Here is a 19,229-nt window from a genome sequence, read left to right as displayed (position 1 = left end):
GGTGGGATCTAAGGAACATGACGAATGAATGACTGAATGAATGAATTCGAATGTAGGCAAATTGTTGGTGCTTGTATGGTGGGTGCTTCCATAACCAAGGTAGCTGAAATGTTTGGCGTTCAAAGAGGCACCATATCAAAGATTTAGACCTTATACAGAGGAAGCAGAAAAACACAATCTGCTAAGTCACAACATAAAAGAAATTGTGTGGTGTTTGACCGTGGCAGAAAGTCACTGAAGAGGCTTGTGATGAAAAATAAGAATATAGCTGCAAAAGTCACTACAGAGCTGAATGTTGTACTTGCACTTACCAAATACTGGTAGCAAAACTTTCAACCACCACCAGTATCCAAACCAGCTTACCTCCAAGACAAGTGTCATCACCTCTGGAGTTGGGGCCACACTAAGGCCCTGCATCTCCAACTCCGGCCAATGCAGTGTTATTGGAGTAAACCTACGCACAACCTTTAGCTAACAATGAGAATGTTTTAGTACAACAGCCTGCTATCCAGTATAAACCTTGCTTGTTATCTGCCAAATCACCTTGTCTGCACAGCATCGCAGATTATGTAAGCTGTGCAATGGAAGCACCTATCTCAAGTGTTACTGAGGCTGCACTTGCGAGCACACACTGAGAGCTGTGTGTGCCGCCCTCGCACTCACCTATGGCTGCTAAGGTGATGACGTTTGGATTGTATAACGAGCGTTCAAAAAGAAACGATCCAGAGTCTGGAATGTGCAAACCGGTGACAGGAGGGTATTATTGTGGCACGTGTAACAAGGTGTGGTTCCGACCAGAGTGTGGATGTTCACAGCTCTTCGCTAGAGGGCATGAATGCACGTCACATGACTATACAGAGCTAGGAGCAGCATGCATCAGTCATTCAACACTGCCAGTCGCATTGCAAACAGTGACATTCTTCTTTGACCAAGATGGTTTCCTTCTGATTCACTTCCTGCAGCACGGGACAACAGTGAATGTCCAGCGTTACTCGTAAACCTTGACCACCCTTTACCAAGTGATCAAATCAAAATGACCAGACAATCTCACCCGTGAGGTCATTCTGCTACACGACAATGCAAAGCCTCATACAGTTAACACAGTCGCGGCACTCCTGCAGAAATTCAAATGGGAGGTTCTTGGCCTCCCTCTGTACAGTCCCGACCTCTCTCCCTGTGATTACGCCATTTTTGGTCCCCTTAAAAAGGCTCTGAGGGGCAAACGATTCACCTTGGACGAAGATGTCCAGCTGTATGTGCGGAACTGGTTAATATTGCAGCCCCATGAATTTTACGAGACAGCCATTCACCTTCTTGTGTCACAGTGGGACAGGTGTCTCAACAGCCAGTGTCAATACTTCTAAGTTACAGGTACTGATTTCCGTAATTATGCCTCTGGCTCATTTCTTTTTGAACGCCCCTTATAATACTCAATGCCAATAGATCAATGTCTTGCTAATGCTCTTCAATTAGCGCACACAGCACCATCTGGTCCTCACCACATACTGCTCAGTCATACAAACTGTTAACAGTAAGGGTCTCAACCACAGGCCCTGGAATACTGTGAACTGCAGGATAAAATCTCTTGAGAAGTTACAGGAAGATACCAGTTCACAGTACTTTATTAAAATTTTCAATAACTGGATTTGTGAACTGGAAACCAGAATGCTCTATGCAGAGCCTTCTGAAATTCAAACTGAGCCTAAGTGTCTTTTTTTGAAAAGGGCATTTCTGGTTCTTGCATACACAGTTTTATCTAGTACCTTTGAAGGTAGGAAGGTAAACTGGGTTTAACATCCCGCCAACATTGAGGTCTTTAGAGATTGAGCACATGCTTGGATGGTGTCAACAATGGGGAAGGAAATTGGCCATCTCATTTCAAAGGGATCATCCTGGTATTTGACTGGAGTGATTTAGGAAACCTAAGACTGGATGGCCGGATGTGAGTTTGAACCATTGTCCTCCAGAATGAGAGCAAAATGTGCTAACCACTGCACTTCCTCAATTGGTTAAGTACCTTTGAGAAATGAGACTGTTTTACTACAATCTTGTAAAGGGGTCTGATAATTGCATATTTCAGTCTGTCTCGAAATGTCCCCCATAGTAGTGATCGTGATGTGTTGCATGACTGAAAATGTTGCACATACATGAAGAGCAGGATTGTAGTACTTTACTCAAGATACTAATTCCAACTTGGAATTGAGATTTGTCACATTATACAAATTCGTCAAATCAGTTTTCTGTAGGGGTATACTGATAATCCTGTTGCTTCTACATTTATTATTGCGTTTTCCATGTTACCACTTAATTGTTCTCTGATAAGTTGTTTACTATAAATAGTTGTGTGTAATGGTTAGAGGGGCCATTCACTACTGGATTAAATGTATGTTACCAATTAAGTGTTTACCTACAATAATGTTCTATACTAGTGTACTGCTTTCCTGTGTAATTCTGATGGGGAAAGTAACTAACAAAACTCATGTTTTAAGTGTTAAACAACATTTCAAAACTGTTCCTTTTACCTGGATCTTTTAGAAAATTAATATCGGTATGGTGTGCAAGAAGAAAGATTTTTTTTTTTTTTTTTTACACCCGTGTATGAGACTGTGGTTAGTGGGGCACTCAACTGTGCAGTCTTCAGCACCCGTTGTGAAGTACTGAATTATCAGTGTGTGGTCAATGTTCTTATGTCGTAAAACTTTACATCTTCATCAGAGTAGGTACAAAAGTGACACTGTGACTTAGCAGTGCAGCTACACAAGAATAGTTCCATCAGCCACTTGACCATCAATAATTGCAAGGAAGTAATCAGCTGAAAGCTCACTTAGTTTGAACAGCCCGGGGTGATAGGATGCTTCAGAGGATTATATTTCTGACTTAACAAAGTACTTCATTATATTACATAGTTTGACCCAAGGTCACACATGGTCACAAACTATGAAAACTACAGCAGCAGTTACAGCCTGATAACACATAATAAGCGAAAGAACATTAAATGCATTTATTATACCAAAGTCTCAATTGGAGTTTACTTTCTTGTTGTTGCCTCAAATTCAGTGGGAGTGAAGTGATACACTTGTCTTACAGAAATTACTGCACTATCCTAATTATTGTGTCCCTTCATGATATCAGATACATATCCAGATTCGTACGATGTATTACAGATGTGGATTGCCCAAAAGTGTGAAAGGTATGTTACAAAATAATGGAATGTTAAAAGGAATACTAAGGTTATCAAAGAGCTATTATCTTTTTCCACTGAATCTCATGCAGGAAAAGTAAAGAAAAAAACCCTGTTCAAGCAAGGGAGAACAAAGAGGATGGAACAAGGAATACTTCTGATATATAATCTTATATTATTTTCCCCTGTTCTATCTGTTCTGTATTTAAATGAAGGACAGATGATTAAAAATAAAGAAGACAGACACAATGTAATTTCCACAAATAAATTTTTTAACTACTAGAGTTAACTACAAAACAATGTAAATAATAGTTAATGAAAAACAGCATATGCAAATAAACTTTTTTTTAAAAAATCAGAACCATTATGGCTGACATACAGGTACAGTGCGCCAGAATTTGGTAATCCAGAAAAGTAAAGACCTTCAGCATAATTATTGTATGCTATTTCTCAAGACAAAATTTATTATTAAATTTTAAACAAATAACAAAAACAACTACAAACATTTTTATCTACAGCATCCTTCACGCTATCATGATTTAACAGCTGCCTGGATCTCTGGTCTTTTGTGAGTTCCATCACAGAAAGGTCTCTTTGATGTCTGCTTGCAATTACACAACCAGTATTCTTTATCCTCTGTTACTTGGAATTTAACTGGTCGTAGCTTAGTATTCAGGTATGCACTTTTATGAGTCCCATCACATAGAGGCTGCAAAGAAATGTTCAAGATATGACTCACTTTGCTTTCTTATACTGAAATGGAAGTCATCTCCACATACAAAATGTACACAAAAGTAACTAGTGCTAGTGAACTGTTATTTGTTTACTGCTACAAAAATAATTAATAGAGGCATCGAAAAAGAAATCAAAGATGTTATTTACAGCATTCATCCTGCTTCTGGAGTTTTGCAAGTTGTTACACCTCAAACTGCACATGCTAACTACATAGATATCAAAATACACCATAGAAATAATTCTATTTTTCCTCCCAGCACCAATAATTCCCAAAAGCTGTAAGTTTTCCCAGTATTTACAACATCCTTGAACAAAATATGATTGGTATTTTTGTTCATGTAAAATTTGAGTAAAACTTATAGCTTTTGACAACTACCAGCATAATCAAGTGAAACTGAATACCAATTATTGGAAGAAGGATATGACAAAAACAGTGCTGGCAGTTGTCTAAAATATTACCAACGGTGCTAGCAAGCTTGTTGCTTTGTCAGAAAATCTTCATAAAGAGTGACATCTATTTTCCTTTCATGAAACATTATGGCCAGTTTTGGAATTTAACCCACGACATTGGCGAGCAGTCTGAAAAACTGTACATTACTAACTATTCTCCTCTTGGTAGCCAAGATGCAAATTTTTCCTCTACCTCATTCAACCAACTAAATCCAGGATGAATGCACTTTAAAGTAATGTGGCTGGGTGGACTCCAAACTGTGAAAAAAGTTGCTTTCATATACAGAAAACTGTGTGAGTTACTACAGAAATACAGTCTTGCACAAACAAAGCTGAATACCATAGCAACTGATCTATCAATCAGTAAAACACTGACCTCTACACAGTAGGTGGGGAGAGGGGGAGGGGGGGAATATCTATGTGCAGTATGCTAACAAAATTACAACAGAACGAACTACATACTTTGCATAACCTGAGTTCTGAGTGAACCAGTGGTGAGTACTACCAAACAATGTACTTAATTACTTAATATATTCTATAGCCCAGACTTTTAAATGCTTCCCAAGACCTTGGGGGGTACACTTTATATTGACACACAGTGTAGCTAATGGGCCTGACTAAAAATTAAATTTAATTCTTGTACTCCATACAATACCCAGTTATACAATTACTGACAGTCTGAATACCGAAGATGCAGAATAATATTGTCCACCTCAAATGAACTAACTGCTATGACTAATGCAGCTGTGTATGTTTAAGTCAAACATTGGATTTTAACTGTAGCGGTGTTAACAAAAATATGCCTTACCCAATGATCAAACTACAAGTATGTAGCCCATGACTGTACCATACTGAACAGCATGTTTAGCTTTAGGGGATGTCCATTAATTACATGAGCTCAAAATGAAGGTGGGCGGGGGAGAGTCCATCAAAACCTCATTTGAAAGGATGGGAGACAACGAAAATCTCATGTTATTTTATAAATTCAGAGATTATATATTTATATATAAAAAAATAATCTCAAGCATAGTCAATATTAAAATGCCCACCAGCCTTTATTGCCTCTCTGAACTGAACTCTTTACATGTGTGTATGCCTGAGATTCCCCAGTATAAAAGAAGTGTAGCACAAGTGTTAGATTTGATTCAGGGAGTTCTCTGCTGTGCCAGTCGACATCTCTGCAAGTCAGTTGGTGAGTCAATCGTGATATTCTGCAATGCATATAAAGCCGATGTTACTGTGTTCAGTGTGAATTTGTACCAAAACTTTTACAATGCATATGTTAAGCAGCATGCCGACAAGTCTAAACATGTGTGTTAGCACAAGGTTAATCGTTTATGAATGTGAGCTAAGCTGAAGTTCACTAACAAGAATACTCTTAGTGATCACATAAATAAAGAGACTGAAAAGCTACATAATCATATCGTTCAAAGGAAGGTACAAACAATGTTGCCTTTCAACAGCAAAGTAAGTAAAGGTTCAGTGACATTTAATGTATATACCAATAAAAGGTCAGTACTGCTTTCGTGAAGCCTTTTTGTCCCTCTGTCTATTACAATACTAGTCAGGGTTGCTTGTTTAAAATAAATCGTTTTTAATTATGTTAAATAAATAAACAAGGTTTTATTAAAGTATTACAGTGTTTAAATCACTGTCTAAAACAAAAAAATCATTTTTACATATTTTTATCCAACTATACGGTAAATCGCACATAAGCGGGAGGGGGGGGGGGGCAAATTGTTAAGAAATTCATTCACATAAATAATGGACATCCACTTAACATAACACAGAAATTGGCATATTTGGTGCTGGTGCACTATCTCAGTTGAAGAAGATGAATGGTAAAATAGCCAGCCATCCTTTGACTTGTGTGAAGTAAAAATAATTAATAATAAAATAATAATAATATAAAAAATGAGGATGGTGAGTAAGGAGTTGAACTACTCTCCTCCCATATAAAAACTTTTTCAGTAATTTTTAGGCAGTGGATAACATCATTACTATGAGTATAGGACTGCTATATAAACTTTTATTCATGTCAACACATTAACTGCATGCATATTATTGCAAACACACCTGACTTTTACTCCTCCCACACAGACACCACATGTAGGTTTTTCCTTTCTCACATTTCATTTTGAATGGTTTCTTGTCATATATCTCACCATTCTGTTTTTGTAATGAGGCACTGTGTATTTCAGCTACTGGGTTTTGTGGAACTACTGAGGGTTTGTCTGGACCACTTGAATAAAATTTTGATGTGTTCTGAAAAATCAAGAAAAAATAAATTGATTCAGATTAAATGTCAGAAATAATAAATTCTAGTAAAAGAATACTTCCTAACAACTAAAAATATATCATTGGCTTAGTATGAAAACTATGTATACAAAAAATAAAACCTTAAAATTTATATAGCTTTATTAGCTAGAAAACATAATATCTCAATTATTTGTAAACCAATGAGAGGTAATGAGCTATGTTCTGTGCTCTAGTGAGGAAATAAAAGAAATCCTGTATACTAATATAATAGAGGGAAACATTAACATATATAAATTCTGTATACTGATAGACGACCATATTAAGGCAGAAAAATGTGCATAACTTTTCTGACATACGAAGTTTCATTTTAAGCCGGTGATATACCAAATGTAAAAAGAGGATGAATACCTACAAAGCCTAAAACAAAAATACAATCATGGTGATAATTTGTGTACACACACACACACACACACACACACACACACACACACACACACACACACACAGGGAGGGAGGGGAGGGGGGGGGCGAGAGAGAGAGAGAGAGAGAGAGAGAGAGGGGGGGAGAGAGGGAGAGGGAGAGAGAGAGAGAGAGAGAGAGAGAGAGAGAGAGAGAGAGAGAGAGAACAGCAGTTTTTTTCCCCAGAAGACTAACAGTGATACTACTCATGTTTAGTGGCTTAATACAGAGTGAGTCAGATGGTTAGGTGATGTTCTCATGGCGATATTGTCCAGAGCCTTTCCATGGTTGTTACCAGAGTGCCTTTCTACTTGCTACCCTTGCTACCTATGTGCTGCTTTCTCTGTAGAACAGGATCCCAACATCAACTTAGCCTTAGGGTTTCCTCTTTATTGTTGTAGTGGTTGTTATTCTTATACATCTTGATGCCTTCTCAGAACAAATGACATGATAACAGCTTGAAAAGTTCAGATTTTGCACTGGAAGCTGTTGTGGAACCTGTACAATATTTTAAGGGGCAGTTGCTTGTTACTTCAGGTATGACCTTGATAGGCTGTAGTGGGCTCACCAATTTATGTTGGTTTGCTAGAAAACTGCAGATGCCAGTAGGATGGCAAGGTTTATAATGTAATTGTAGGAGACACCAACTTCCACAGCCTGCCGCCGCCCCCCTCCCTCCCTTTTTCCTGAGAAACAAGCTGTGAATCCTTTGGATATGTGCGTGGGTAAGGTGTTTGTGTCTGGCCTAGATGTCCTGGTTTTCAGCACACTTTGGTGTGACCTTGCTGAATTTGTTTCTCTGTAACTGACACATCTTGCCAATGAAAACTGAAATTATGGCTTTCTGTTGATTAAATCATTTACTATACACATTTTTTCCACTTCTTTCATGGCAGAATCCCTGTAGGTGGATGCAGATAAAAGAATCTTTGTCTCTATACAGTTCATGCTTTATACCACATCTACACAATAATCAGCGAAAGCATATTTTTATGACTGACCTGGTCTAGTCCAGTGTGATGTCTGTGTTCAATGTATGTCTGTAATAGAGCTAGAAGTCTGGGCACTGTACAGTGTCCAACATCGATACAGGATCTTATATATTCCTAGCCTCCTCAGACCAAGGCTGTCTTTTATGAAACATGTCATCAATTGCATTCATACTGGAAGTTTAGGGACATTGTTTATACAGTGTTTCTTGAAGAGTCTTCTATTCTTGAATGACACTACCAAAATAGGGCAGAAAAACCAACTGAGAAAAGTTTCCCAAAGATTCTAGTTGCTCATTATGTTTAATGCTTGCTGGTAGAAATGAGTGGTGTATCTGCTTCTCGGAGTACCAATTCTGGACAAATACGGAGCGGAGATGGCTAAGCTCTGCTGTCGAGCTCTCAAGATGTGATGATGATTGACTGTAATATATCACTGTGTTGGGATGATACACATAAACCCAGGTGCTGCATTCTGTTATCTAGGAACTCCTCAATCCAATCACACAATTGGTCTGATAGTCCATATGCTCTTACTTTGTTCATTAAGCGACTGTGGGGAACTGTATCGAACGCCTTGCGGAAGTCAAGAAACACGGCATCTACCTGTGAACACGTGTCTATGGCCCTCTGAGTCTCGTGGACGAATAGTGCGAGCTGGGTTTCACACGACCGTCTTTTTCGAAACCCATGCTGAGTCCTACAGAGTAGATTTCTAGTCTCCAGAAAAGTCATTATACTCGAACATAATACGTGTTCCAAAATTCTACAACTGATCGACGTTAGGGATATAGGTCTGTAGTTCTGCACATCTGTTCGACGTCCCTTCTTGAAAACGGGGATGACCTGTGCCCTTTTACAATCCTTTGGAACGCTACGCTCTTCTAGAGACCTACTGTACACCACTGCAAGAAGGGGGCAAGTTCCTTCGCGTACGCTGTGTAAAATCAAACTGGTATCCCATCAGGTCCAGCGGCCTTCCCTCTTTTGAGCTATTTTAATTGTTTCTCTATCCCTCTGTCGTCTATTTCGATATCTACCATTTTGTCATCTGTGCGACAACTACAGGAACTACAGTGCAGTCTTCCTCTGTGAAACAGATTTAGAAAAAGACATTTAGTATTTCGGCCTTTAGTCTGTCATCCACTGTTTCTGTACCATTTTGGTCACAGAGTGTCTGGACATTTTGTTTTGATCCACCTACCGCTTTGACATAAGACCAGAATTTCTCAGGATTTTCTGCCAAGTCAGTACATAGAACTTTACTTTCGAATTCATTGAAAACCTCTCGCATAGCCCTCCTCACACTACATTTTGCTTCGTGTAATTTTTGTTTGTCTGCAAGGCTTTGGCTATGTTTGTGTTTGCTGTGAAGTTCCCTTTGCTTCTGCAGCAGTTTTCTAACTCGGTTGTTGTACCACGGTGGCTCTTTTCCATCTGTTACGATCTTGCTTGGCATATACTCATCTAACGCATATTGTACGATGGTTTTGAACTTTGTCCACTGATCCTCAACACTATCTGTACTTGAGACAAAACTTTTGTGTTGAGACGTCAGGTACTCTGTAATCTGCTTTTTGTCACTTTTGGTAAACAGAAAAATCTTCGTACCTTTTTTAATATTTCTATTTACGGCTGCAATCATCGATGCCGTAACCGCTTTATGATCACAGAAAATCATTTCAAATTAACACTGAGGTAAAGAAATTTTTAAGGGCCCACAGGTGGTGAGTAAAGTGTCCCATCCAAAAGAGGTCAAGTGTCATGTCCTGCAATCCAATCAGTGAAAGGTGTGTATAATATAGTAGGTGCAACAATGTACGATGGTAACCTTTGGTTATGACAAGTATGAATGCCAGACACTGGAGAAAGTGCCTCTTTTGTGAAAAATTAATGAATTACTGAAACGACAGGATATTTATAGAATTATATGCACATAGTAGAGTAATGAGATGTGATTAGCAGGAGACAAATGATGTTTACATATATGATGCAGCACAAGTTGCATAAGCTCGTTGTGGATGATGAGTCAGGAGGAATGTGAAGTCAGCAAGGCATTTAAAGAGCCAAAGACATGTGCAGTTCAGTGTTAATGGCCTTCCAGGTGCTGCCAGCCAGCTGTTAAGACCAATATACAAAGGAATGTTATAGTGATGTATATACATGAGGTGTTTTGCAAACATAACTTATCACTAATAATGTTGTCATGGGATGGACTGTTGTTATTATTATGCAACTGATTAACTAATTAAAATTGTTCTGTATCTAAAGAAGTAAGATTCTTAACTGATTATTTGGGAATTTGAAAAATACCTGTGTCCTACTTGGGCAATAAAGCCAATAAAGGAAGATGACATGGCCATATGAATACTTGTCAGCAGCACATTGCTCACACAGAAATTTTAACCTCCTGCCACTGGGTATGCAAGTGCACTGATGCGGAAAGTTCTTAAGCCAACATACATTGCAAGTAAGGACTACGAAGATAAGATATAAGAAATTATGGCCCATATGGACACACAGACAGTTGTTTTTCCCTCACTCTATTTGTGAGTGGAACAGGAAAGGAAATGACCAGTAGGGGTACAGGGTACCCTCCGCCATGTGCCATACATTGGCACAGTGACTTGTAGAGTATCTACGTAGGTGTAGATGTACGCATTTGCAGATTGAGCAAGCAAAGTCGGTCACAGCACAAATGGAGTGTTGATACTAAGCTCTGCAGCAAGCATTTTGGTGTCACTGAGGTTGCGTGGTGGATTGCTGGGCCCGTGTTGTCAAGTAGGCAGCAGTTCTGGAATGGGCTGTCGAATTGTTTGGGAGTGAAGTGACAAGCTGCATCTGTGGACTTGTGCACTGCAAATCTTTCTGATTTCAGTGAGCCTATTTGTTCAATGTGTCGGCTGAGGCTCCTTGGGTTACTGACAGTTGGACTACACCTACATTGATACTTTGTAAATTACACTTAAGTGCCCATCAGAAACTTCATCAAACCACAATAATTCTCTGTTTTTCCACTCTGAACAGCACAGAGCTCTGATCTCACTTATTTTATGATGATGATTTATCCTGATGTAGGTTGGCATTGGCAAAATATTTTTGCATTTGGAGGAGGAACTTGGTGATTGAAATTTCATCAGAAGATCCCACCACCAACGATAAATGCCTTTGTTTTAATGATGTCCATCCCAAGTTCTGTATCGATGATAGACTCACCCCTATTTCTTCATAATACAAAACATGCTGCCTTTCTTTGAACTTTCTCGATGTACTCTGTTAATCCTATCAGGTAAGGATCCCATACCATACTGCATAGTGTATGCAGTCTCTCTAGTAAATCTGTTACATTTTCCAAGTGTTCTTCTGCTAAAACACAGTCTTTGGAATGCCTTTCTCATTACATTTTCTATGTGTTCTTTCCAATTTAAGTTGTTCATAATTGTAATTCCTAGGTATTTAGTTGAATTTACGGACAGTAGATTTGACTGATTTATCGTGTAAATGAAATTTAATGGATTCCTTTTAGCACACTCATGCATGATCTTACACTTTTTCTTATTTTGGGTCAACTGCCAATTTACGCACAATACAGATATGTCTAAATCTTTTTGTGATTTGTTTTGATCTTCTGATGGCTTTACTAGATGATAAAAGACAGCATCATCTGCAAACAACCTAAGATGGCTGCTCAGATTGTCTCCTAAATTGTTTATATAAATAAGAAACAGCAGAGGGCCTTTAACACTACCTTGGGGAATGCCATAAATTACTTCTGTTTTACTCATTGACTTTCCATCAATTACTATGAACCGTGACTGCTCTGACAGGAAGTCAAGAATCCAGTCGCATAACAGACAGTATTCCTTAAGCACACAATTTTGATTACATGCTGCTTGTGAGATATGGTGTCAAAAGCATTCTTGAAATCTACAAATACAGAATCAATATGGAATCCTTTGTCCATATCACTCAACACTGTGTGTGTAAAGAGGTAGTTGTGTTTCACGAGAACAATGGTTTCTAAATTGTGGTGACTGTGTGTCAATAGACCATTCTCTTCGAGGTAATTCATTGTCTTTGAACATAATATAGGCTCCAAAATCCTGCTGCATATCAATGTTAATGATATGGGGCTGTAATTTAGTGGATTACTCCTAACCTTTCTTGAATATTGGTGTGACCGGTGCAACTTTCCAGTCTTTGGGTATGGATCTTTCATTGAGTGAGTGGTTGGATATGACTTAAGTATGGAGCTACTGCTTCAGCATACTCTAAAAGGAACCTAACTGGTGTACATTCTGGACCGTAAGACTTGCTGCTATTAAGAGATTCAAGTTTCTTCACTACTTTGAGGATATCTACTTCCAAGTTACTCTTGTTGATAGGTGTTCTTGATTTGTATTCTGGAATATTTATTTCAGCTTCTTTGGTGCAGGAATTTTGGAATGCTTCTTTGTGTGTTCCCAGAGACCCTCTAACCTAAAAAAACCACCCAGTCCACGCCACACAGCCCCTTCTACCTGTGTACCGCCTTCCTGCACGTAATGGACTCCTGACCTATCTAACAGAAACCGAAATCCCACCACCTTATGGCGCAAATCGACGAATCTGCAGCCTACACAGTCACAGAACCATCTGAGCCTCTGATTCAGACCCTCCACTCAGTTTTGTATCAGAGTTCCCAATCAGTTCTGTCTACTATGCTGCAAATGGTGAGCTCTGCTTTAATCTCGCAAGCGAGACTGGCAGCCTTTACGACTTCTGATCCAAACCGACACACATCATTGGTACTGATGTGAGCCACCATCTGCAGTTGGCTCCACCTTGTACTCTTCATGGCATCTGGAATGATTCCACAAGGGTATGAACACTGAGTGCACACTGGCTTTCTTCCCCTTCTTGGCAGCCATGCCCCTAAGGGACCTCGTAATCCGGCACACTGCACTGGGAAGTCTTTTGCAGGCAAACTACCACTTGACTACAGGTGAGCAGTGACTGGGCTGGTCACTGGTACGGACCAATTGGCAGACTCCTGGGTCATGCTGGATGCCCGTTGGATCCCCTCAGCCAGCATACAACAGTGACACCCATCCACTGCATCATCAGTCTGTATAACCAAAGCCAACACAGCCTGGAGCTGAGCATCAAGTATTGGAAACTCTGTTCGCATCTGCACACAATGGTCACAGTTCCTATCCATATTAAAGACTGTGGTAAAGTAGACTACACAGACAAACAAAGGACTACTGACACTCACTAAGGAACTCTACTGCAGACATTGCCGAAAACACAAGAAGTGCTTCTAAATAATTCGCTTCCGATTAGGCACTTGTAATATGTCGGAAAATCGGTTTACTTTCTGACACAAATGAAAACGCGACAACTGTGTCTATTAGATATTAAATTAACACACAGCAATTCCAAAACTGAACTACCAAAGCACACAGATGACACTGTATAATTTGCTCCTGGTTAGGACCTCTTAAAATGTCACAAAAGCACTTACTTCCTTGTTGCTGCTCTGTCTTTGCCGGTGGCTGCTGCCCAACTGTATTTACGTGGAGGTTCCTTGTGATTCTCCAAGACTGCATGCACTCAAGTGTGTGGTTTTTAAAAGGGACACAAGTGCCATGAATGCATGATGGAACTATTAGTGGCAATTATTTGAGGCAGCTGTCTTGAGGTGCACTCAGAGAATATTAAGATTGCATGATCTTTCAATCTGTCTTTCATGTTGTAGAATACTGTGCAAATTTAGTTTGTGTGAGAGAACAAGCATGGTTTAAGTCCTGCGGGCTTACATAGCGGTGAGGTCCTTGTAGCCTGTTGGTGCTACAGAAATTTACCTTCGGGATGCTTCAAGTCCTTGCCCAGCTCCAGGACAGCTATCAATGTATGTATGTACTCAGTAATGGGTTGGTAAAGACCATTCTGTACCATGTTTTGATTCCCTCCAGTTGCCAACCGTTGTGCTTAATCCACCGTTTGTTAAATCTGTTTGGAAGCTGGCGAGCTCCCACTAGGTGACACTCATTAAAATTCATTACTTGTTTAACCTAACCGATAGCAGCTTAATCTATTCGGTGCTTTCTACCTGCTGTGGTTATCCATTGTAAAATAGGACAGTGTCCAATGCCTAGCTTGATGTGGACTCTGCATTAAAAAAAAAAAAAAAAAAAAAAAAAAAAAAAAAAAAAAAAAAAAAAAAAAAAAAGGGAGCGACATCCCCTTAGTTGTTTATTAGATTGCCGATTTAGAAGTTTTAATGGTTAGTTGATTGTATGATTAAAAAAAAACAGGCTAAGGTTTATTAATTCTGTGTGTTTCTTCATATTTTACTGTAAAACAAATTCACAAGAAGGGACAGAGTCTGAGGTCTGGATTAAGTTGAAATGGGAGCTACACTCGCTCTGCGGACTAATTTCGAGGTTAATAGTATTTGCTCCAGTTTTAAATTTTAATGATGCTCGCTTTTCATTTGTTATGATGTTGTGAAATGTTTTTTGATTAACTCAAGTTTAGTCAAAGATTTAGGTCTAAGTATTTAATTATTAGAGTTTGTTAAACATTGTGTTAATACAGTAAGTCCAAATTTTCCTGACTTTTCCTTTATTATATCTGTAACATTACAAAGGGGCTTCGGCACAGAGTTCACGAGTATCTCATTGAAATGTGTTGCATTCATATAGCTGTTAAATAAACAATGTATTGCAGTGCTCAAACGCCATCCACTTCCAAATTATTGTGTTGGAGTCTGGCCTGCTCCGAAGGTTGCCTTCAGTTCCCTATCCCTGTCCTGAAGGTCTTAAAAAAAGTGATTGGAAACTGCATGATGATGACTGCCAAACCTGTAGCATAACAGATCCACAACACCAAGGATTACTATATTCAAAAAATGAGTGATAAGTGGTTTGAATGAACAGTAATATGTGCTCTAAAATAACGACTATCAAATAGTGTGTGATCCATGAAAAAGATAGTGGAGGCCACAACAAAGTTAAGAGAAAAGCAAATATCTCATGTGTATGGTTTGAATGGCAATGAGTTGCATGCAAAAGTATAACAAATAATATCTTCTGTTAATGAAATAATAAAACTACAGAGAGAGCTCAAATGGATTTCTATAAGACAGTAACCAGGCCACACAGAAAAGTGAATGACATGTTTATTTCGTACATTGAGAGTAATGTAAAAAGTGATGATTACTATCAAAACTTTACTTTCCAAGAATATTTTAAATATTTGTTTAATGTACAATTTGAGAAGGTCTCTCTTACAAATAATTACATAGTTTCATACTGCAGGAGAGAAGCAGTTTATTTGGTAAGTGTTTATCGTTTTAAAAGATGGTTCTGAAATATGAAGTCTTCTATGTTAACCTTTTGGTGTTTGTTGCCTTATAAAATAAAAAATAGTAATGAATATTAATACTAAGAGCATGGTAAATATGATCTGAATATTGTAGTAATCTGGGGGAGGGGAGAACATGAAATGAAATTGCTACCCTACCATGATATTATTGCACTTGATCTCTCGTGCCCATTATCAGAAACATGTGACGACATTACGGTACACAAAAACAACTAGATCAGTTTTTCCCACTGTTATAACCCCCCCCCCCCCACACACACACACACGTGGAAATCTGAATAGCTTCAAGAGTAAGTTGTTCAGTCATTAAAACAACACAGCACATTCTGATCAGCTTCAAGTGCACAGATAAACACATGAGCCGACAGAAGCACCCTCACTCCCAAGTGCAATAATATTGTGGTTGACTAATAATATGTCTTTGATGTATTTCTATAAATCTGTAATATTTGTTTATTTACGGCAAATCTCCCACGAGATCATTTAATGTAAAACATGTGTTTAGGACAGTTCACAATGAAATTCTATATTTGTTTTTGAAGCTTAGGATAGATGCTTGTTTCCTGCATAAAAAAAGAAGAATGAACAAGTTCCTCTTTTTTTGACAGCATTTTATTTTCTAAATTTTACATTTCATTAGGATGCTACAGTTAGCAGTAGTAATTCACTCCCTTAAGCAGCACTGCAGAATACATCAGCACCGAGTGAGAAACTATTTCCCAAGCAGGCATTGGTAGTGGATGTACCATAGGCCACAATAGTGAGTCAATGAAGTGAGGAGACATAAGTGAGCCATGAGAAAGAATCTTGCCTGGCAATCTATACATCAGGGACTCACTAATACTCAGGCATGAAATCTAAGACTTATTTAATAAATAGTTAATAATTACAGTTCCCTTTGGGCAGAGTAAATACTGGGAGCAGCCTAATTGTCATTAAAGCTTTAGTACAACAACACCACTATGCAGTAAACCCATTAAATCTGCAGACATGTGAAAATTATCCAACAACTAATCAGATATGAACAGCTATGAAGCTATACAAAGTATGCACAACATTTCTGTTGCACTCCACTCTCATCAGTTGGCAATAGGTTATAAACTGAGTATGTTCTCTGTATTCATCATCTTGACCACGTTCTGTCTTTAGTAACTTTTGTGAGGAAATGTTTCAATTATTTAATTGCACATGGTTTTAAAGTGTTCAGTAATAAAAGCACCATAATGGTATCCCGGGATTTATTTCAAATAGGTTAACAACCCACAGTCCCAAATTATAGCCATACAGAGCCTGCTTGCATCTCCAAACAAATCCAGTATGCTAAAAGAACTGCTTTACAGAACTACATCAACGAGAGATCTACGGAGAACTGGTACCAGGAAGTCCTGCACACCGATTCATTAAGGTGATCCAGGAAAGGGTTAACTTTATTATGAGCAGGAAAGTTGCTACTCAGCATATAGTGGAGATGTTGAGCCCCAGACAGGCACAACAAAAAGACTCTCACAATTATGGCTTTCAGCCATTAAGGGCTTCGTCAACATCAACAACACCAACACCACACAAAGTGTGGTTTCATTGAGACTGCAGTGTGCGTGGGCAGGCACATGCGTGTATGTCTGTCTATTGCTGACGAAGGCCTTAACAGCCAAAAGCTACAATTGTGAGAGTCTTTTTATTGTGCCTATTTGTGACTCAGCATCTCTGCTATATGGTAAGTAGCAACTTTCCTTCTCATAATACTATTACATTCCATCCTGGATTTTCCATTGTTTGGTTAACTTAACTTTTGCAGTCTTGAGTGGGAAGGATGACCAGGTGTACTCTACAACACTTTCTACATACTCATGGCTACACTGAGAAACATTTACAGAGGTTTGGTACCAAGAACAGAACTTCCAAGTGTCAGTGCTTAGAGGAAAACTTTTGAGAATTTTGTACATAAATTTCCTGATCATAGTGTGATGATGAGGAGAGGCTTAAGCTCGACCAATTATAAAACGGGAGCCTCATGAAAAGAGAAGGTGCCACAAACATGAATTTATGAGATATTCTTCTCTAAAAATTACTTTGAACTGCTTGGAAACTTGACTGTCAAGGGCAATGCCTTAGATCTTCTGGCATCTAACAGATGTGAAATTTTCAATGCAGTTAACAAAGGGAGGACTGTGGTGAGGGGAGGGGTCAGTGACTGTATGACTGTTGTAGCATTAATGACGTGTTACATAGAATGTTAAGAAACAGGAAAGAAAATATTTTTTCTTAATATGTGTGACAAGAAACACATTACATGAGCAGTTAACAGCAAACATCAAATCTTATCCTGAAAGTAGTACAAATAAGTGGAAAACTGCTGGTCATGCTCATTTTCAAGATGAGTTGTGAAACAGATGTCAATAACCACAGGACAATTTTGCTGATGTCAATATGATGTAGAATTACCGATGTCAATATGTTGTAGAATTATGAAATTAGTTTTACGATACCATATTATGACCTTTAAATGCACAAGATTTGCAAATAGAGCAGGTAGGGGCGGGGAGAATGATAGGCACATGAAGTACACTCTGTTATACAGTACAGATGAAAATGTGCAGCCATCTATGAGGCATGTCCAGAAAGTAAGTACAGTTTCGGAAAAAAACTTATAAAAACATTTTTTCCAACAAAAATTTATTTTTGCAGCAAAGAAAATTTCTTAACTATTTTACTACATAGTTGCCACCATTTTTCAGACATTCGTCATAGCGGCAAACCAACTTTCTTATGCCCTCTTCACCGAAAGATGCAGCTAATGAAGACAGCCATTGTTGAACACTGATTTCTGCATCATTATCGCTGTCAAAGCACCTTCCTCCACTGAGTGGGGCAGTGCACTGGTTAGCACACTGGACTCGCATTTGGAAGGACAATGGTTGAAACCTGTGTCTAGCCACCATGATTTACATTTTTGGTTATTTGCCTACATTGCTTCAAGCAAATGATGTGATGGTTCCTTTGAAAGGGCTCCATCTCTAATGACCTCGTTGTTGATGGGACATTAAGACACTACATCTAAATCGATACTCCATAATCCATCGAATGGCGGATGGCAAAGAGTAATCATACCACTATTTGTCATTTCCTTTCCTGCTCCACCTGCAAATAGAGTGAGGGAAAAACGACTTGTCTATTTGTCTCTGTATGAGCTCTAATTTCTCCTATCTTATCTTCATGGTCCTTATGTGCAATGTACGTTGGAGGCAATAGAATTGTTCTGCAGCAAGATTCAAATGCCATTTCTCTAAATGTTCTCAACAGTGTTCCTTGAAAAGAATGTCACCTTCCCTTCAGGGATTCCCAGTTGGGTTCCTGAAGCATGTCCGTAACACTTGTGTGTTGTTCGAACGTACTGGTAACAAGTCTAGCATATCAGCCTCTGAACTGCTTTGATGTCTTCCTTTAATTTGACGCTTGAGCAATACTCACGAGTAGGTCGCAATAGTGTCCCTTATGTGATCTCCTTAGCATATGAACCACACTTTCCTAGAATTCTCCCGATAAACTGAAGTCGACCATTCACCTTCACTTAATCTCCTCCCCTCTTCCGCTTTGCTCCAAAATCACACTTCACATTCACAGCAATTGACAGTCCACATGTGCAAGATCGAGGTTGTATGGTGGGTGATCAAACTGCTCTCAATCAAATTTCTGAATAAGGTTTCGAGTGATACCAACAGAATTGGGCACTGTCATGAAGCAATATGATGCCTTGACTGACGGTCCAATGCCTTTTGTTTTCAGCT

The 19,229-nt window shown here is 38.8% G+C and overlaps 1 protein-coding gene across 1 annotated transcript in view; it reads right to left on the bottom strand.

Moving 5' to 3' along the window:
• Positions 1-3,432: 3,432 nt before the first annotated feature.
• Positions 3,433-19,229, bottom strand: part of LOC126183493 (CDGSH iron-sulfur domain-containing protein 3, mitochondrial) — a 28,509-nt gene continuing 12,712 nt past the window's right edge. Inside the window, exons 2-3 of the mRNA XM_049925525.1 lie at positions 6,443-6,631; positions 3,433-3,890 (exon numbers count right to left, since the gene is read on the bottom strand). Of these exons, the coding sequence (XP_049781482.1) occupies positions 3,714-3,890; positions 6,443-6,631 (366 nt within the window). The 3' untranslated portion in view covers positions 3,433-3,713. The remainder of the gene's footprint in view (positions 3,891-6,442; positions 6,632-19,229) is intronic.

This window comes from Schistocerca cancellata, chromosome 4, assembly GCF_023864275.1.
Source record: "Schistocerca cancellata isolate TAMUIC-IGC-003103 chromosome 4, iqSchCanc2.1, whole genome shotgun sequence".
Classification (NCBI taxonomy): domain Eukaryota; kingdom Metazoa; phylum Arthropoda; class Insecta; order Orthoptera; family Acrididae; genus Schistocerca; species Schistocerca cancellata.
The sequence above is the reverse complement of the archived record's forward strand: the minus strand, read 5'-3'. Positions and strand labels throughout refer to the sequence as shown.